The sequence below is a fragment of the Python bivittatus genome, unplaced genomic scaffold (genome assembly GCF_059951505.1).
Source record: "Python bivittatus isolate LINGU-HERP-01145 unplaced genomic scaffold, Pbiv_v1 ctg000480_np1212, whole genome shotgun sequence".
NCBI lineage: Eukaryota > Metazoa > Chordata > Lepidosauria > Squamata > Pythonidae > Python > Python bivittatus.
In genome coordinates, this window is record NW_028277075.1 from 106,430,414 (window position 1) to 106,451,991 (window position 21,578).

The 21,578-nt window shown below is 38.9% G+C and overlaps 1 protein-coding gene across 1 annotated transcript in view; it reads left to right on the forward strand.

The window, feature by feature from the left end:
* The window catches only part of LOC103063312 (uncharacterized), a 52,275-nt gene that overhangs the window by 13,007 nt on the left and 17,690 nt on the right, over positions 1 to 21,578 (forward strand). The window contains exons 11-25 of the mRNA XM_025174646.2: positions 2,046 to 2,114; positions 2,557 to 2,625; positions 4,221 to 4,289; positions 10,405 to 10,473; positions 10,961 to 11,029; positions 11,130 to 11,198; positions 11,711 to 11,779; positions 14,315 to 14,386; positions 15,826 to 15,894; positions 16,311 to 16,382; positions 17,117 to 17,185; positions 18,427 to 18,495; positions 18,599 to 18,667; positions 19,199 to 19,267; positions 21,239 to 21,307. Of these exons, the coding sequence (XP_025030414.2) occupies positions 2,046 to 2,114; positions 2,557 to 2,625; positions 4,221 to 4,289; positions 10,405 to 10,473; positions 10,961 to 11,029; positions 11,130 to 11,198; positions 11,711 to 11,779; positions 14,315 to 14,386; positions 15,826 to 15,894; positions 16,311 to 16,382; positions 17,117 to 17,185; positions 18,427 to 18,495; positions 18,599 to 18,667; positions 19,199 to 19,267; positions 21,239 to 21,307 (1,041 nt within the window). The remainder of the gene's footprint in view (positions 1 to 2,045; positions 2,115 to 2,556; positions 2,626 to 4,220; positions 4,290 to 10,404; positions 10,474 to 10,960; positions 11,030 to 11,129; positions 11,199 to 11,710; positions 11,780 to 14,314; positions 14,387 to 15,825; positions 15,895 to 16,310; positions 16,383 to 17,116; positions 17,186 to 18,426; positions 18,496 to 18,598; positions 18,668 to 19,198; positions 19,268 to 21,238; positions 21,308 to 21,578) is intronic.

The window sequence follows — 21,578 nt, forward strand, 5'->3', positions numbered from 1 at the left end:
TAAATATTTAGGCTAGTATCTAAAGAGGTATGTGATCAGAAATGTTACGTTTAACTCTAGCAAAAAGTCCTACTTTTAGTTATAATATGTTTAAGTGTTAGACGTTATGAGTTATTTATTATTACTTAGTTATTTTTCACTGATAGTATCATTACATCATTTGTGTCCTTTTACATCATTTGTGTAATTTCTGTCGTTTGTGTGATGTGCTCTCCAGTTTAATGGCCAATCAAGAATAACAGGCACTCCCTTCCCCAACTAGTCCACTAAATGGAGGTTTTACTTTATTAATGACAATACAGTACTGTTCTCTTTCTTCTGCTATTAATTCTAGCTATCATAGCTAACCTGAAAAAAAAAGTTCCTACAAAGCCACAGCATGGATTCATCAAAAAGCAAGAATCAGCTCTTTTGTTGTTGCTTGCAAGTAAAGTAGAAGATCAAGCTGCAGAAACAGAACTTCCACAAAGTTCCGTATCGTCAAAATCCCCTCTAAGACACTTCAGCTCATTTGAAATGTTGGTACGGCTTTAAGCCTCAGGGAACTATGAAAACACAGCTCATAAATAACATCTTGTTGAGACTTTGTATGACATATGAATTTCTTCTTTAAAGTACAAGAAAGCTATTTGGCTCCCAGGCATCTCTCCACACCATGATGCTCTGTATGCATAGTAAGAAGTGGATTCACATGACTGCCTTCTTCCACTTTGCTATGATTTTTGACTCCCTTGTAAAATACAGTATTCATGGTAACAGCACATGCCTGCCTTCTGAATTACATTAATAATTTTCCTATTTTATGTATAAATGTTATGATTATACAGTTCTTGCAAAGTTCGTGTCTTTATTTCCCTATTATTTTATTGATACAGGTATACAGGTGGTCCTCACTTAATGACCACTCATTCACTGACTGTTCAAACTTGCGACAGCACTGAATGAGTGGTACTTACAATGGGTCCTCAGAATTCCATCTGTTGCAACATCCCCACAATCCCATGATTGCCATTTGCAACCTTCTTTGCCACTTCCAACAAGCAAAGTCAAAGGGGAAGCTGGCAGGAGGTCGCAAATGGCGATCATGTGACATCCTTGCTTAACAACCTGTGGTGATTCACTTAATGACGGCAACCAGGTATGCTGGAATTGCTGCTGCTAAGCAGCACAGTCACATGACGTTGCTCTTTACAGCCATGTTGCTTAGCGATGGCAATTCCAGTCCCGATTGTCATTGTTAACCAAGGACTACCTGTATATCAAATTTTCTTCCAAAACACTGTGCATGGTAAAAAAACACTGCACAAAAATAATATTTCAGATCCAGAAATACATTAAGATGTTCTTTTTGCACATGCACATTTTTAACATCTCTGGGGGAGATGGGTGGCACATAAGTTTAATAATAAATAAATAAACTTATATAAAAAGAGCCAAAGATGCTGATGAATTTTGCAGTCAAATGCCAATTCCTGAATTAGTTTTAGAAATTAGTCTAATTAAGCTGAAATTTGGGAGGAGCTGCAACATAGGGCACAGCAAAGTTGATTTAATTTTGGCCCATGCCATTTCTCTAAAAGCCATTCCATCCTATTTCAACATCAATCTATGATTTTGAAAAATAATGAAAATTAATATTTTGTGCATGTTCTAAAATATTTGATTTTGTATGGATTTTGTCTATCATATTTTGATTGTATACACGTGTCTATCATATAATATGCATACACGTTCACCTAAAATATGTTTATGCTCTCGAACTGTAGTACAACATTTAGAAAACTGAAAATCAAATGATAATTGTAATTTTTGATAAGTTTCTACTTTCTGTTCCATCTTCCCAAGTTTATATGTTTTCCGTTCTTGTAATATCTTTTCCCCCATTGCTAACTCTCACCACTCCATTCCAGACAATAATTATAATTAATTGAAGCATGATGATTTATCTTACAATCATTTCCTTGGAAAAGGAAAAAGAGGTAGCTTGCCTTCCTTAAAATCTTATCAACATATTTAAAGCTATTATTTTCTTTTACCTTTTTAAGGGTGAAAGAGGCCTCCCTGGGCCTGCTGGATTGACTGGAGAAACGGGAGTCGGATTGCCTGGCCCAAAGGTAAAAAATGTCAATCAATCCTAGATCCTGTTGTGCAAAGGAACAAAAAGGAGCAGCAGTTGAAATAACAGAGGTTATTAATAATAATAAAAAGTTCAACAAGTATAAATTATGTCTTTGTATTACTTGAAAAGTCTTTTGGAGACTTCAAATACATTCAGACTATCTATCTATCTATCTATCTATCTATCTATCTATCTATCTATCTATCTATCAAACATTGAACAGTTTCTAACTGTGAATAATTTATTTTAATAATCATTATGGATTATTATTTTATCAGTAGTAACATTTGATTTGCATGCATGAAGTTACTGATCCAGGGATAAGATTTGTTTCAGTTCCTTCCCACACTCCCAAGGAGATTATGGCAAAAATAATTTTATATCTGTCTAATAAACTGTATTTTGTTAAATTCAAACATAAAATTTCTGTTTTGAAGGGAGACATTGGTTTGACAGGAAGACCAGGCCCTCCTGGTCCACCAGGAGTTGGAGAACCAGGGTTACCGGTATGTACTGAACCTCAAGAAATTTCCTGAAGGGAAGTGTTAGAAGGAATATTGGTTGCTTTTCTGAAAATAAGGTGCAAAGCTCAGATCTGATGTAAAAGGAGGGACATAGATGAGTGTTTTCTATTCATCTGTATCAGTGGTTTTCAAACTTTGCAAGTTTAAGAAGTGTGGACTTCAACTCTCAGAATTCTTAAAGTTGCCAAGTTTGAAAAATACAGATTATCTGAAAGTTCCAATCCGACTAATACTTATCTTTCTCAATTCTTTTCCTAATAAAGGATAAGAAGGATTCTTTCATCAAAAAACATTGGTTTACAATTTTAGAATGTTAGAGATTTTACACAAAGGGGGCATTTTCTAATGTACAACATTATATGCAAATATAACATTGGAATTTAGAATGATTTTTTTGTATTAGAAAATGGAACTTGATAGATCCTAAGATATACTGACAATTGTCAGAATTTTCTGTCCTTTTGCATTGTCCATCCAAAAAGGTAGAGAAATGTCAATATGTACTGTAATTTTTTCATTGATTGATTGATAGAGTATGTGCCATCAAGCTGCTGTTGACTCTTAGTGACCACATAGACGGATTTTTTCCATGACCTAACCTGGCCTTTCAGGTCTTCCAACAGTGCAGTCATGACTAGTGAATCCATCCACCTTGCTGCCAATCATCTTCTTCTCTTTCCTTCCACCTTTCCCAGCATTAGAGCCTTTTCCAGAGAGCTAGATCTTCACATAATGTATCCAAAGAAGGATAATTTGAACCTGGTCATTTATGCCTTGAGTGAGAACATTGGGTTGATTTGTTCAATGATCCATTTTATTATTATCACTAATATATATGGGGGAGTATGAGAAACAGATGCACTCAAATGCATGTACATATACTCATACAAAATAATACTATTACCACAAAATTATACTGTTGCCATCCGTAGTAAACCAGCAAGGATGACAGAGAACGTTACTCCCATAATGCATTTGTCAGGCAATGTTGAATGTGATCAAGGAGGATACTTTCAGTTTGTATAGGGCAATAGCATAGCCAAAAAGACCTGGCCTCACTCCATGTGAATGGCTACCATATGCCACTCTTGTGTCATCATAATCCTTTGCAGTCGTTCTAGGGAATGCATATTAGAGCTCTTCAACAAACATTGAGGTGGAGAGATTTCCCATGAACAGTGCAAACTACCTTAATGTTTTCTGCAGAGAACTTCAAGCACTTTCTCACTTTTGTGTGATCTCATAAGACTCCATTATTAAAGTTGAGTTCATTTTTCATTATATTGCAGGATTTTTACTGGCTGATCCACACAGGGTCACATTGTTAAGACTTTCATTGGGTGCGGTCATGAAAAAAAAAGGAATTACCACAGTTTGATATATCTTGTTATTGCTGTAGTTCATAGTTAAGCAAGTTTTCTATTTATTGTGAATTCATGAAAACTATCTTGATGGTTGTAATCTGGGGCAGGTTGAAACTAGACTCCAGACTACAGAAATGAATAAAAACCACACTTTGGTTCATCTGCTATTGATTTTCACAGTTTTCTGAGTTGCTTTTCAAAAATATTTTACAGGGATCTCAAGGACCCCAAGGTATTCAGGGAGAACGAGGACCAGAAGGAGAAGGGCTTCCAGGGCCAAAGGTGCAGCTCTGTTTTTTTCCTTAATGTTGTGGCATTTAAATAAGTATCCTTCAATTTTAAAAAACAATTAAGCCATTGGCATTTCTACATCTGTATGTATGCAAAGAAATAAGTTCTATGTAGTCATGTCCTGCAGCTCACAAAGGGTACAGAGGTTTCCATCAATGCAAGGAGGCATTTGATTTTTGCAAATTCCTTTTTCCTCTGGCAGCCATCCATGCATTTACAACTCCCCACCCCCTTAATCTCTGGTTGATTTGGGGAACAGGACCCAGCTAGAAAAAGAAGGTAGGAACTGGGGAGACAATTTATTTAGCATAAAAAGCAATACCAATAATACATTTATTGACACTTCTGGATTGTCACTATTTTTCATACTCACTTCCACTAAGAAATTTGCATTAATAAGCAGAATATATTCCTGTTTCACCAGCTGGGTGTTTTAGTCATGAGGCCTATCACAAACCTTTGTATCTTTAACATCAAATGTTTCAAATCAAACTGATAATGATGATTTGGAAACAGGATATCACCAATGATTGTCAGATTACTTCCTTCTATGCTTCTGTTGGAAATTGCATAATCTAATACAAGTCTGTATGCCACAAAAAGAGTTGAGTGTGTTGTCTGCATTATGTTTTATTTTCTTCATCTGATATTTCATTTACATCAAAAGATACTGCCAGGGATTGTGTAACTTCTCAAGATCCATTTTAGGATAATATCTTTACTAGGAAGACTCAAAGATTTATCAAGCTTTTGATTTGCAATAATTCCATATTGGGGGAAAATATCTAAATGAAAGGCAGGGAGAGACTGTGAGTGATGTTATGCTGTAAACTCAATTACAGGGTTAAATGAAACATGAGAGTAGTCTGTAGATATGAACATTGTTTTAGCAGATGCAGAAGTGGCATTAAGCTGCTCCAAAAACTCTCTAAAAACTGCCCCAAAAACCTCTCCCAAAGTTTGGTGAGAAGAAGAAACACAAAATTGTTAGTCCTATATGGAAAAATAGACTTCCAATTTGGGCATGGAGTCAGCAGCAACACAGTTCACATGAGCTCCTGAGTTTTTAAGTTTTATATCTTATCTCCACTTTTGGACTATATTTTTCAGTGTTAATTATCTATAAAATTCTTACCATGTACTGCAAAGTGGGAAAGAAGAGCATAAAGAAACAGAAATTCTGTCTGAATAAATATACTATAGAATCAGCATAGCTGAAGGTCACAGCTGGCATTACACAAATGGGTTTTAATACAGTACTCCCCTTTAGAAGTTTTAACTGAATGCTGATACAGACAGAAGGCCTGTGAAGTTGCCAAGTAACCTGGTCACTTTATTAGCCAGAAATAATGCCCCCACCACCAAAATTGCCACTCTAGACAGAGCCCATAATTTAATAGGTTTATCTCTATGTACAGCTTCTGAAAATACAATACTGTGTAAAAAAATTAATGTAGCTGTTTAAGTAAAGCTTTTGTCCAATCTGTAGTTGAAATATACCAATTCCTTTGGTTGTTAAACCAGAAATTAACTCCTTCCCAAAATGGTACTGAATCAAACTGAAAATGGTTGAAGGATCCTTACTGATGCTTTTATCTTAATTCTGCAGAATTTGTTTCAGCCCTGCTACCATTTTGTTTTGACACTGAACATATGCTGGGGGTGGAGAGGAAGCTTGATTACAATTCCCTTACAAGTCTTTATAAAGTTTCCCTTATTAAATCTTCATTACATTTCTTAAAGGGGCTCCATTTTGGTTGTAATCCATAGCATTTTTATGCAGATTTATTTTAGATTTTGACATGAATGCAATCTGAGACTTTCCTAGCTTATATACCTTATCCTGCTGTCTAGAAGAATTCTCCATCAAGCAGACTTGGATGATCTTAGAAATGGCAACAGACTTTGGTCAGGGATAAAACTGACTTGTTTGGTCAGGGATAAAATAATAAGTATCTTTTAAAAAGACTGGAAACCTTTTATGGACTTTTTGCTGAAAATTGTTGTTGTTGTTGTTGTTCAGTCATTAAGTCATGTCCGACTCTTCATGACCCCGTGAACCATATCGCGCCGGGCCTTCCTGTCCTTCACTGCCTCCCTGAAAATATTTTGCTGAAAATAGAGAAAAGTAAAATGATGGTTTACAGATCTGATGACTGAAAAAGGACTAAACAAGGGGCTGAAGGCATTTTTGTAAGATTAAGGAGGGAGGTTGGATAATAACTTTGTTAATTTCTGTTGCAAAGAAGGTTTGAAGTCATTTATTTTTCTTACTTTTGTACTCTTAGTTATTCTTCTGTTTTCTATTTTTCCGTTTTTTCTTTTTGTTTCCTGCACTTTTTTTTTCTTATCTGTTTCTTATTCTTTCTCTCTTTTTTTTCTTTTAGATTTGTCTTTTATTGTTTGAAAAAAAACCTTTAATAAAGTTATATAAAGAAAGAAAAGAAATGGCAATAGAGACACTCAGACTTTTGGCCTTAGGGGATTTCAGCATTTCTTGCTGAGGGAATCTTAGCAGGTGCTGCTCAGGATTTCATGGGCTCCGTGGCTTCCCTGGTTTCACTCCAGCTGTGTTGATACCTCCCATGAGGTGGTTATACCCTTGTCTGAGAATGCAGGGTCTACGGGCTGTAAGAGAACAGTAAGATATGTCATTACTGCTTCTGAGGACTGGACTTTGTGATTTGGGAGATAAACCTTTTTCCTCTTAAGAAACAAATTTGCAGTCTTCCAAGTCCCACCATGGATATGTTTGCCTGCCTGCCTGCCTGCCTGCCTGCCTGCCTGCCTGCCTGCCTGCCTGCCTGCTTGCCTGCTTGCTTTCTTTCTTTCTTTCTTTCTTTCTTTCTTTCTTTCTTTCTTTCTTTCTTTCTTTCTTTCTTTCTTTCTTTCTTTCTTTCTTTTTTTCTTTCTTTCTTTCTATCTTTCTTTCTACTAGGGAGGGACCTGACTGAGACATTTACTCAAACTAGTTTCCTGGAATGGGCTCAAGACTTGCTTGTCTGATTGTTGCCTTGGTAGTGGCTCTTCCTTCTGTCCTTCAAGGCCATTCCCTCTTCCCTCTACACCTGCCTCCTTTCCTCTGGTTACTGGCCACTGCTTCCCATGGCCATTTTGGCTTAGGTTGCAGGAGTGAACAACTGCAGGAGAAATTCTATGATGATATAAATTCCTTTTTTAAGAAACCGCTGATCTTTTTCATCACTTGCCAAATTGAAGAGAGGTTTTTCTTGGCCACATATTTTCATCCACACTTAAGACCATTCCCACAGAGAGAATAATGCTTCTGTTTTGGAATGAGTCTTGCAACCTGCAAAGGAATCCAGGGGTAAATTCAGGGATTCATCCTCAATTGAAATCCACTTCCTCCACTTGCAGCCAGATATCCACCCCATACACATGACATCCAGGTTGTCACGGGGAAAAACTGTGGGTTTTGTTGGAATGAAAGGCATTCTGCAAGTAGTAAAAGCATGGTATTTGTGGGGAGGAAAAGGAGGGGAAAGAAAGGTACCAAGGCTTGTGACACTGAGCTCTGGAACTGCTGAATGCCAGGAAGAGAAGGGAGGGTGATGGCCTTTGAAATCCTATATACACCTTCAAGCAAATGTAGCTACTTGTTCCTGTCCCCTGATAGGCTGATTAAACAGATAGATAATATTCAGAGTGGTGGCATCTGAGGAGTCTGGGATTATAGTCTGGGATTCAGGCATGGCAACAAGGAGGGAAGAAAAACTCACTGACACTTAGAGCATCCTGGCAGGGAGTGGGAACAGGTTGGCTTCTCTTCACCTTCCTAGTTCCCCAGAAATCAGTTGCTGGTACGTCACTCAGCTCAGAGGAAATCCGGCCTGCCCCCATCCATCCTGGGCCTCATTCCACTCCACTCTCTTGGCTGCACTGTGGTTTGGGCTACTTTTCAATGTAGGTTTCCCACTCTTTCCCAAGGGTGATAAATTAGCATTTTAAAATAGTTGTAAAAACAGGGGTGCTGGAAACACGGCAATGGTTGCAAGGTGAAATCACTTTTTAACTACCACCACCCCAACAGTCTGCTTTTTATTCTTTTAAATACTAGTGTAGACTTTTAAATGCTAGTTTAGTGCTCTTTCAGCTATTCTGAAATAACACTAGCTGGGCTCCCTCTGAATGCACCTAAGAAAACATAGTTTGCAAAACCAGAACACGTTTTGACAGATGGCTAAACTCTCTGAATTAGCTATCTGTCAATACTTGCCTCCTCCCACAGCCTTAGTGCCATTTTTGTTAGCAAGAGAGATTAGGGGATCTTTTCTTGCCAGCTAGTGACATTTGGGAGAAAGGAAATGAAGTCAGGAGAATCTACCAGTTACTTTCCTTAACCTGTTCAGTATGAAATCTCTAAGAACAGCATCACTCACCAACCTTGTTACTCAAGCAGATTAGAACTTGGCTGTCAGGGTGGCACAATTTATGTCAATATACATTTCTGCTGACTCAGGGAGTAGAGAAATACATGTTAATGTGACTACCTGGATGTACTCATAATTTTATCTTTTACATCTGATGTGGATGTTTTTATTGTACTTTTACAATCACCCAAAGCCATTAAGGGAACTGGTGGCATATAAATCTTACAAACCTACAAACATATAAGAACTTATGGTCCATTCTTCCCTGCATTTTTTTTCTCACACTGACACAGTGTTAGCACACAGAGGAATCTCCAGAAATATTACAGAGTTCCTCCTCCCCCACTGCCTTGTCATGGATGAACTCACAGAATGACAGGCCAGAAATGGAAATGACTCAGTCCCCATCCATGCATTCAAAGAACTTGAGTTCTCTGCATTCCTTGATCAAGTTGGAGCAGCGAGTCAGAGGCAGATATGAGAAGTGCATACAGGGAGTCCCCAGCTTAAGAACACCCAGTTTACAGATGACCCCTAGTTAAGAATGGAGCCTATTGTAGCAAAATGCACAATGGTTTGAATTCATTATACAATACTACTTATACAGTATTATACAATAATACTGTTCTGGCTTACATACAAATCTGACTTAAGGACAGACCTTGGGAATGGAACTCATTCTTAAACTGGGGACTATCTGTATAGGTCTCCTAGTTGGGTGTAATGCCAAGAGCATGCTTGTTTGGTGTTGTTCAGAAGATAGGGTAACAAACAATTAGTTTAAATCTCAACGAAACATCAGGAAGATTTTCATATTGGTAAGAACTATGTAACAATGGGAGAGACTGACTCAGGGGGTGGTAGAGTCTCCTTCATTGAAGTATTTAAACAGAGGCTAGATTACCATCTTTCAGGGATGCTCTAGTAATGGATTCCTACACTGGGCAGATGATTGGAATAGATTATTTCCAAAGTCCCTTCCAACCCTTACACACTATAATTCATTGATTATGCTTTATGTCAGGGATATACAACTTTTGCAGAACAAAAGCATCACTTAGGGCTACACTCCCTGAAGAGTCCACTTTGTTGAATACACAGACAACAGCAGCAGGATCTTTATGTGTGGCTTAGATAGATGACTTTCAGGGGATCTCTTGATTCATCCTCTTCCTTTTCCTGGGAACAGGGAGAATTGCAGCACAGCAGCCCCCTTCCTTGAGCAAAGTTATATTGTTCTACCCTTAGGTTTCTTCTGTCCTATTTCTTCCATTAGTTTGCTGACTCTCTTAGGTCTGCATGAAAAATGTGGGCCCATTTTCCTATATATTTCTTCCACTGTACGCCTTCTCCTTGTGTTCTTAATATTTCAAATTGTATTTCTACAAGACCAGGAGTTAGTCCATTCGGACAAGATAAAATTCTGCATGTCTAGCTATCTGTTTATCCGTTATCTGGAAGAACATCGAGACCTGGCTCTGCCAACTAGCATGGGGATCCAATGGAGGTTCGCAGCACTGGGGATGGCTGGTGGCTTGCAGATGCTCTCTCCGTCTTTGAACTTTGTATATTGTTGTAAAGATTTTTATCGCTTTCTTTTTACTTGTATGCTACTTAGAGTCACTTATATAGTGAGATGGGCAGTGTATAAATTTGATTCATAAATAAATGATCACACTTGATAATTACCATATGACTTTGTTTTCTCCATATAGGGAGACCGTGGCTTTGATGGTCCAAAAGGACCTCGGGGCCAACCAGGCATTGGCATAAAGGGTGAAAAGGTAAGTAGTAAATATGCCAAAGGATTGACTCCATCCAAATAAACTTGAATACCCTGACTGATACTAGGCTCAAAAGGTGTAATGAAGCAAAATAAAGAGCTTGTTTGTTTCAGTGAATGTTGGACAGGACTATAGTGAACAGATAGATTTATCTCCAATAAATCTATTTTAGCATCTTCCTCTAGTAAAGGGTAAATCAAAATGAGACACCTTTGTTTCTGTAGGAAAGTTAAGTTTTAGAAGAAAAGAAGAAAAGAAAAATTGCACATGCTCCTTTCAGCTGCTGAGATAGCATGTCTATTAGCTCTGTGTTAATTGCATTCTTAGAAAATATAGTACTGCTCATCTGCACTGAGATCCTAATAAAATATAGTACAGCTTATCTGTACTGATACTTTGCAAACTGCTTGCAATAAATATTTCAATTACTTGTAGGATATCTCAAGTCTCTGTCTATATTAGTAATTAACCAAACTCTATTTATCAGGGTGAAATAGGTCCACCTGGTTTGCCTGGGCCTATCGGATTACCTGGAGTTGGGATTCAAGGCGAGAAAGTAAGTTGGGTATAAGCAGAGGTTTTAAAAACTATTTATATGATTATTGTAATGAATTCTATTAATTTCTACAAGATTAATATTATAACTTATTTTCTAGGGGGTAGAAGGCCCAAAAGGACCACTAGGACCAAGAGGGCCACCTGGGCAGGGGCTACCTGGAGCAAAGGTGCGTAAGTTCAACCCTAGCAGAACTGTCTTGGCTAGATTTTTTAGATCAAATATTGTTTTAGAAAGACTAAGCTTCCTTTTCACGTTTTGAAAGAGCCCATCCATTTCCAGTTTTAAATTTCTGTAATTTTTTTAAAAATTATTATTTATTTATTAGACTGCTATCCCAACTTTCCGGTCTAAAAGAGCACTCAAGGCAGTCAGAAGGAAAAGAAATGAAATGCAAAAACAAACTTTGGTGCCTTTTCTAAAGTCAGGAAGAGTAGGAACCCATCCCAATTTCACTAGGAACATGTGTGGTTTGGGAGGGAAATGGAAGAATGGCCTGCCCTGAGCCTTCTGGGTAAGCCTTCCTCTGAGGATGGGAGGCTCCAGAATCTGATAACCTGGGCCCATGGAGTTGAATAGTGGCAGAGACCCTTTGCTTAGTGCTGAGGGAATTAGCATCTGACTTTGCTAAGTCGCCAGGAATGCAGGCATCTAACACTATTGCAAAACTTGTTATTTAAGGGTGATCAGGGTTTACCAGGAGAAACTGGAGCTCCAGGAGAACGAGGCCTTGGAGAACCTGGTGCAAAGGTACAATAGTTCTTAAAACACCAAGCATTTAAAATGTTGATAATGTATGTCAGGAATAAGTATCACCAATATGCTGATGGTACTAAATTATACATCTCTGCCCCTGGCCACCCAAGGGATGCTATTGAGATTCTTTCCCAGTGCCTTGTGAGGGTCTAGACAGGGAGGAACTGGGTCTGATTCAAGATTGAGTAACTGTGGGTTTTAGATCTTGGAGAGCTTGCATTGTTAAGTTTGGATGAGGTACCACTCCCCCAGTCAGACTTGGTGTGCAATCCGGATGTCCTCCTGGACCTGTGGCTCCTGCTTGGCCAAAAGGGCTTTGCATAAATCCATCTCGTGTACTGGTTGTGTCTGTTCCTGGATCAGATGAGTCTGCTCATAGTTACTCATGCCTTAGTCACTTCCCATTTGGACCATTCCAATGTGCTGTACATGGGGCTGCCCTTGAAGAACTTTTGGAAACTGAGACTGGATCAGAAAGAGACAACATGATTGGTCTTGGGTACATCATGGTATGCACACATAACACCACTGCCATGTGAGCTGCATTGGCTTCCAGGAGCACAATTCAAGTCTGATTATCATCTACAAAGCCCTACCTCAGTGTTGTCCAAACGTGGCCACTTTAAGATGAGTGGACTTCAACTCCCAGAATTCCCCAGCCAGCATGGTTGGCTGGGGAATTCTGGGAGTTGAAGTCCACTCATCTTAAAGTGGCCACGTTTGGACAACACTGTCCTACCTGGTGTAGGGCCAAGAAACTTGAGGGACCACTCAATTCTTGTGATTTCTGTGCTTCCCACCAGATCCAGAAGAGGAGCATGTTCCAAGTCCCTTCTCTGAAACAATATCATCTTGTGGGAATTAGGAAGTGTGCCTTTTCAGCTGTAGCCACTGTCTGTGGAACACCCTCCCTCCCTGAGGTTCAGCCAACCCTAATTCTGTTGGATTTTTGGAAGGCCATAAAAATCTGGCTTTTGCTTCAGGCTTTAGAGTCAGGATGTTAGTGGAGTCTGGTTTGTGTTTTCGCTATGTGCTGATGGAAGTGATTATTTTTACCTGGCATCTTTTATTGTTTTTTTCTCTTGTTTTTATATTTGTGTTTCTATTTTTATGCTTATTAGCCACCCAGAGTTATTTAATTAGATTATTACATAGTTATCTAATATAGATTTGAATCGTAAGTAAGTACAGTAAATAAACCTTCAATTGCATTATATATCTGAACAGAAACTGCATACAATTTAGAAATCCAGTGTGTTTATAAATACAGATATCTGTCCCAATCCAAAAATATGCACACTTGGCAGCAGATGGTCTGCACAGCACTGTGCTCCTATATCTAAGAAAAGAGGCTTTCAGTTCAGGAGGCTCACTCTGTGAGATAATGGAGGAAGCCCTCTCTTCACCCATCTTCAGTGGACAAGGAAGAGCAATGTGGCTGGGCTCTCCCTATCTTCTTTCTTGGGGCTACAATTGGGTCTGTCAGAAGAAACGGATGGGGCTCATTTCCTATTCAGTGCTTCATTTACTGTTTGCAATCCAAAGTTAAGAGATGGCATGAGAATCCTAGATGCTGAAACTTTAGGGTTTGCTTCAGTTGTGTTTTTGGCTAGGTGGCATTGGGAACTGAAAAGCAGCCGTGAAAGAAGAGAGGGAGATTTTGATAGGGAACAAAAAGCAATGGAAGTGGCAAAACATTGCATTTTAGCTACAATGTCTTGTTAGCTTAAAAAAAAGTTTAAGAAACTGATCAATTCAGAAGCACCATTTATGAAGCCACATTTCAGTGCTCTTAGTCTTCAATGTACAAAATGAAAATGTATACAGGTAGTCCTCAACTTATGATGGCAATTGGGACTGGAATTTCCGTCACTAAGCAATGCAGTCATAAAATGTGACTGCATCACTTAGCAACGACAATCCATGCAGTCTCAGTTGCCGCTATGAATCAAACTTCCTGCTGGCTTCCCACAACAAGTCAGTGGGGCAGCCAGCAGGAAGTTACAAATCCCAGGTGGCTCGCAAGCAGGCAGGCAGACAGGTCAGTGGCTGCTGCTGATTGTGGGAGGGTGTGCAGGGGTGCACAAGTGGCTGGCACAGCACTAGCACAGAGGAGCTAGAGAAGGATGCGAGGGTGGGGGAAATTTACCTCAGTGACTTGTGATCTTCCCTGCCAGCTTCTCCACTGACTTTCTGGGGACACCAGCAGGGAAGGTCACAAAAGGCAATCACGTGATCGCGGGGTGCTGCAACCAGTCGTAAGTGCAAGCTGGTTGCCAAGCACCCAGATGACCATCATGTGACTACAGGGGTGCTGGGACGGCCAGAACTCCAAAGACTGGTCATAACCACCATTCATTCAGCACCATCATAACTTCGAACAGTTGCTAAACAAATGGTCATAAGCCAGGGACTATCTGTAATCTGGTATGTGCATTTCCTAACCTGCCTGCTTTTCAGTCCCATATTAAATAAAATCCAGGATGTCCTCTTCCTTCTACCAACTTTTCCCTTTCTCCCTTACCCCAGGGGGAGCCAGGTACTTCAGGCTTGGCAGGCTTACCTGGCCTTCCAGGAGAAGATGGTGCACCAGGACAAAAGGTCTGCTTGCCTGCTTTAAACTCCTCTACTTCTAAAATAGGCAGAAAGTGCCATCTTATAGACTTTTTTCAGGAGTAAGTTGCCCTCCCATAAGAAACAAAACAAAGTATAATTTATAAAATAATGCATTCATGATTGTTTTAATCAAGACAAGTACTAATGCAATATATTTGCTTTGTTGAAGCTGACTTCAATGGGATTATACGTAGCAGGGCTGTGCAGCTCTCTGATTTATCCACCTGGATTTGAGGCCAAAAAGGTGTCTGAGAGTATGCAAGGGCATTTAGGCAGTATTTGCCTGCAACTCTTTCAAACAGCTACATCTTTCTCTCAATCCATTGGGGTAGACTGAATCAGGAAACAGACTCTGCAAGAATGCTGGAAATCTACTTTATTGATGCAAGTTATAGTAACAGAATCTTGAAAGCCTGATGGTTTCCCCTTCCTTCCCTGCTATATCCCAGGGAGTTAAGGCAGAGTCAATTTGAGTTTCTTTCTAATGTTTTCTTCATTTCCTTGGCTCAAAACATGTTTTCGTAACTGTCATCACATAGTTTCTCCAAGGTTATCTCTGGCTCACCACACTTTTCTGGAATTAGGCAGGTGCCCTCTGCAGCTGAACTGCAACTATACCACAAAGGAGAAAACACATGTGCTACATGTGTGTGCCCCTACATACACTGAAGAACACGTTTGTCTTTAAATTGTTCCTCTTATGTCTTCCTGATGAAAATGGGTTCAAATAAATAGGTAACATAGTTGTTCATTCTAACCACCATGATGCCAAAATGACTAAGTGTGTGTTGCAACATCACCATACCAGCTCCACCCTTTTGTACTAGCTTTGCGGTGTTGCCCACAAACATGTAAGTGGCAGACTTTGCATTGCAATGCATGTTTCCTCCTTTGCCCTTTCCTTGCCTCCCCTACGCTAAATAAGTCAACATATAGAATAAATAATACAGATCTCTATGTCATATCACTGACTATACCATATATAAGATTTATTGCTTGCATCATCTTGTCATAATTCTTGCAGTTTGTATGGAAGGTTAAGCGATACAACTCAAAGATTGCAGGGGTGGGCTAAATTTGCGCTCCTTTTTAGAGAACTCTTAGCCAATGTTATCAGTCAAAAGACACTGTTAGCTAATCCATCTTTTTTTTCATATGGCAAGAAATAATTGGAATAAATGGTGGGGAGACACAGGAAGGTTGCAAATAGAAGATGATATATGGGCTCCATAGAACTCTGTAAACAAGACGTGGTGATTGCACAATAAAACGTGCTTGTCTAAAAGCACTGTGAGATTGCGCATAAGTGCCTTTTCTTGAAGACATATAGTGAGATGGGTCTTCCATATTCGTAGAGACATAGTCTCTTAATACCTACACTACACCAGAATATTTAATATTCATAATACTATGTTGTATTACAGGGAGAACCAGGTTTACCTGGCCCACGTGGTCCAGAGGGTGCTCCTGGAATTGGAATACAGGGTGAAAAGGCAAGGAATTATATGTTCATTGTTTCTGTAATTTTCATGCCAAAATAAATATAAGAATTTTCTATTATTAGAGGTATGAAACACTTCTTAGAAAATGGATTTCACTAAGCATCTCTGTATTCAGAAATTCAGTGTCAGATGTTGAGAACTTCCCTTCTTCTCTTCATTTCCCTCCCTAGCCCAGATTTGCTGTGGAAATGCCTCCAGTCCTTTAGAGCAGATGTTAAAGGTGCATTGTGAAGTGAGAAGGAATTGTCTACTTCTAGTTGTACTGACAGAAGCAAAATGTCTATCTGTATATCCTGATACATACTGAACTTTCCAATTCCCCTTGCGTTTGCAACAATCTCTCTGTTTACTTTCTTCAAGAAAGTTAAAGCGTGTGTTGTCTGAACACCTTCTAAAACTTTTTCTAGGGTGATCAAGGTCAAAGAGGAGTACGGGGTTTATCAGGACCAACTGGAGTACCTGGACCTGCAGGGGCTAAAGTATCATTTTATTTTTGTTCTTATTACCATATCTGGTCTTGCACCAAACTTTGTGGCTGAGGGTTCACTGGATATGTTCAAACTAGCCATGATGTATGCCACATAGCTTGTCCTCACATTGTTTGTTTGTTTGTTTATTTAATTGACTTATATAATATAGCTGCCAATCTCATGTGTATGAGGCTAGGCGATTTACAATAAGAATAATCAGCATCAGAATGAACTCTACCTACACTGGAAGTCCCTGCCACCATGCTGGTCCTGATTTGGTTTGCAAAATGAATAACCTACTTCATAGCAGCCTTGACCAATTTAATACATTAACTTAGGATAATGAGAATTTCAGTCTTAACACATTTGGAGGAAGCTGGATTTAGGAAGTCTTCATTAAGGATCTCAGCATAAAAGACAGAGAAACTTATTTGCAATTAGTAATAGATCTACTTTATTTTTAATTCCCATAAAGTATGATAATATAGGGAATATATCTGCATTTTCTTCAGATCTAAAATGGGAGATTATTTTTAAAACATTGAAAAACACTTTAAAATTGCCATCATCTATATACGATCACAGAATTCAACTTTTCTTTGAGTAAAAAGAAAACACCGGGGGGTGGGGGGAAAGGAGGTTTACCCCAGAAATCAAGCCATTCATTTATAGCTTGAAATCTAAGTGTACTAAATACACTAAGTAATATTCCTTTGAAAACCTGGTTTTCTTTCCTATGGCAGGGTGAACCTGGTTCACCAGGACGACTGGGAATGCCAGGACTTCCAGGACGTGCCATTATAGGACCCAAGGTAACAACTGTATTTCTTTAATTTGACAATATCCAGTGCACCAGCATGGACATTTACTAACCATTCTAACGAACAAGAGATGGCCAGCTGGGAATATGCAGGGCTCTTCTGTTCAACCCTTCCTGTAGTTTTTGTTGTAAAACAGGGACAGGGAACAAATCCACTGGCTGGATCCAGTTTCCTACTTTCCTGGCAGATTAGATAGTGTCAGAAATGCTCTTGCTCTCTAGGCAGCCAATTCAACCAAAAGTAATTTTTCCAAGGAAGATTCTTACAGTATCTTCTTTAACAGGATTTATTGAGACGAAAGGGATAGGGTTGCTAGAATTTCAGCAGCTGAACAATTTCCAGCTTAGAACCAAGTTATCATTCACTATATTAGGCTAGAGACATCTTCAGTTTATTTCTAAGAGCTTTCTTATGAACTAGCAAGGAGGTGATTCTGTTACAACATCATCTCCTGAGTCCTTATCAGTCTGTTAAGGGCTCACCTCAGCATAAGCCGTATCCACTGCATCATCCACTTCTTCCTGCAGGAGGAGAAGTGAAGGCAACCCTTGTGTTGCCTCCTGCACTGAGAAAAGCACTCGGTGTAGGACAAAGCAGAAAGACCTAGAGCAGTTTATCTAGTATCCATTTTGTTCAAAGGAGAAAGGAACATGCAGGTGGAACCGGCAGGAGCCAGTTTGCATTTTCCTTTATGAGGGAAAGCATTTGGTGACCAATAACAGCAGGTCATGATGGAGAAAGTTCCTGGGAACAGGCCTCCCTTGAGATCCTATTGCCAGATGAGCCAGCCTGTGAGCCAGATCAGGCCTATATGAGGTCCTGATAATGACTTGTCTTGTTTTTCCTGATGTGGGTGGAGATATCCAATGTGGCATCCTGGTTCAGATGTTCTAGTCCAAGTGGGGAGACTGATTTTGAGCCAATAATTTTCTCTCAGCCCAACCTACTTATAGGGTTATTATTGTGGGGAAAATAGGAGGAAGGAGTACTATGTATGCTGCCTTGAACTCTTGTTACAAAAGGTTTGTTATAAATCCGATAGATGGATAGATGGATAGATGGATGGATGGATGGATGGATGGATGGATGGATGGATGGATGGATGGATAGATAGATAGATAGATAGATAGATAGATAGATAGATAGACAGACAGACAGACAGACAGACAGACAGACAGACAGACAGACGAAACCAAAAAAATCATGGTTTTCTTGTATACTTGTAATTGAAGGGTGATATAGGATTACCTGGACCACCTGGACCACTTGGAGAGCAAGGGATAGGAATTCCAGGGGCTAAGGTAACAACCACATTGGTAAATCAGCTTCTTTAAAGGAAAAGTATGTTGTATAGCGTAACAGATGTCTATAATAAAATGTAAATATGTCTTTCTTTGCAAAAAGGGTGACCGTGGGCACCCAGGACCTCCTGGTCCATTTGGCCCAAAAGGAGATGGATATCCAGGCCCACCTGTAAGTAGTCAAAGTTTGGACAATTATTTTGTGATAGCCATTCAAGGCTTCCCTTTAAAGTGTGGAGAATTTCAACTGCTGGCCTATTCAGACATTAGTTTCTCCAGCTTCACTCCTCTGAGTTCAGGAATGATTTACTTTTGTATGTCATCATCCTGCCTCTTTCTCCTTCTCCTTCTCCTTCCCCCCCCCCCCCACTTCAGTACAACAAAACTGGAGATCACACTCTTATTTGAAAATATAAAATAAGACTTCTTGAACTCTGGAGCAAGAAGAAAATCACTCATCTTCACTACATGAACCATGGGAATTCCCACGCAGACAAAGTCTGTGTAAGATCAATTAACAAATGTTTAATCTGTGATATTTAAATGGAACATGTTCAAGACATTCTATCATAACCTGATAAAATATTTTGGGTTCTGTTACTTAGAAAGAGAATGTTGAACAATGAATCATTGTAAAAAAGAAAAGGGACTGTGTGCAATTCAGAGCAATTAACAGTTAAATCTGTTTACTTCCCAATGTCAGGGTCTTCCTGGTCTTCCTGGAGCTCCTGGAGAGCAAGGCCCTGATGGGATTGGATTACCTGGACCAAAGGTACACAGTTGACTCTATATAGTGTGTTTGTATGTGTGTAAGATAAATAAATTAGATAGACAGACAGATTGATTGATCGATCGATTGATTGATTGATTGCTAGATAGAGTACACACACATATATAATTTTTTCCCCTCAAGCTGATTGTAATATGAACTTCCAAAAATCATAACTGATTTATTGTGTGGCAATTGTACAGTTGTCCTTTTTCATTTATGGAGGGCCACATAAGCAAACGTGTATTACTGGTAAAATTCTTAGTTATTAAATGCTATCTTCCTTTCCCTGAAAGGATGGAATGCCGGGTTGTGACATGAGTCCCAGGTTACCTCATACGTCCATAGAAAAACAATAGTACAAACCCCCTGATATACTGTAAGCCAGTAACTAACAATAGAGGTCATTCTGTAGTCTGGGGTGGGAGTGGGGAGGGGCAAACTATTCCCCTGACTTTGATGAACTAAAACTGGCAGCAGGCCTCACCATCCACTCTGGGAAATGAAGTTCAGCTGTAGGAGAGCTGTAGGTTCACCCCACAGTAAAGAAGTCTGTGGACAGAAAAAGCAAATTAGTATAGCAATGGATACAATTGTATTGAAAGTATTTTGTTCCAAGAACTGAGGTATGTGCAGAATCGCCCCTTCTTAGCAGGGATTCTTTTGACGGGTTCGTGTACCGTCCTGACCCATAGGCATGTGTGTGTGTGAGTATATGAATGCTGCATATATACATTAGCCAAAGTGTTTAAGCACAGTTGGCTGAAAATGCTACAGTGGCCTGATTCACCCTGTATCATAAAAACATAAATAATAATTTACAAGTTATAGTAGCTAGCTTCACATATCACTCTAGGGCCAAAATGATACAAACCATGCTGTGGCTTAGCATAATGCACAAACTCAGCCATAGATTAGAAACATGCATCTTCTTTGTCGTGCTTTCAAGTGTGACATATCCAAGACAGCCTTCATCTGCTCTGAGAAAAGTCCGTGAATTGTATCTCACAAGTAAATTCCTATGATGAATAAACTGCATGTTAGTAGTGAGCTAACATGGAAATTAATATTTAATTATTTTCCTTCAGAATGCATCTATCCTGACTCCCAAACTCACTACAATTCATTGGAGATATTTTAATGTATTTGGCATAATGTGATTTGTTTTTTTAATAATATGTGATTTTAAGTGCATTAATCTTCATCTTTTATTATCCACTTTATCAAGTGCCAATCACAAGCTTCAAATAATTTACACACAGAGTGACTACCTAAGTTTTTGGGAAGACAACCATTAAAGTACAATTTGACCATCTAACTCATTTTCACTGAAATTCCCCTGGCAGTGAATCTGGACTTTCTGTTCCCTGTGGAATCATGGTAGCTTGCCTTGCTAGCGCTGGTTACCCTAAAATAAATGCAAAATTCTGGAGGCTCTCCATAGAAATTATATTTTCTCCATGTTGCTGCAAGAACAAAAAGCCCAGCTGCAATCAATAGTGATTTTTTTTCTACAGATTTTAAAAATGAAACATTGGTTTCAAAACACACAGACATACACACCTCAGCAAACCAGAAAGCTGTCTAACTAAAATGGACAGTAAACTGGAGCAGATTTTGAATTCTGTACATTCTTAATTTTCCTGTCTTTTTATTTGCACAAGAAACCTGTAAGATAAGTCAGGCTGTGCTAATGTGATTAGCTTAAAGTCTCTCAGCAAGATTCATGTTTAATTTTGGCCTTGAACTAGGTTTCTCCAAGTCTATGTGTATGATTTAAATTTAAAATTTACACAATGCTGGTTTCCCCAAGTCTTAGTCCAAAATTCTAACAAACCTTTCTTTTCCATGGGGATCACAGAGAATGATAATTTAATGACTATTTATTGTTGCTGTAACTGCTGTTGTTGTTATTGCAATAATAATAACAACAATAATAGCCATTGTGAAATGTTTACAAATATACATTTTTAGGGTGATCCAGGTATGAGAGGACCAGCTGGTCTTCCAGGTCCACCAGGAGAAGGCCTTCCAGGACCAAAAGTAAGTCACAATAAGGATTCAAACTGGATCATCATGTCTCAAAAATAATGATTATCTTCTCTATTTGTACACAGTTAGTTTACTATTCATATTAATTTAAGATGAACTAATGCTCATACTAACTAACAGGTATTTTGTGAATGAAAAGAAAAAGGAAAATGAAAGTTTAGCAAAATGCAGTTTAAATAATAATAAAGATATATTGAAACAAAACTATAAAAGTTTATGATTCTTGTTGCAGGACTCATTTTCCTACTAAAAGGAAATTTCA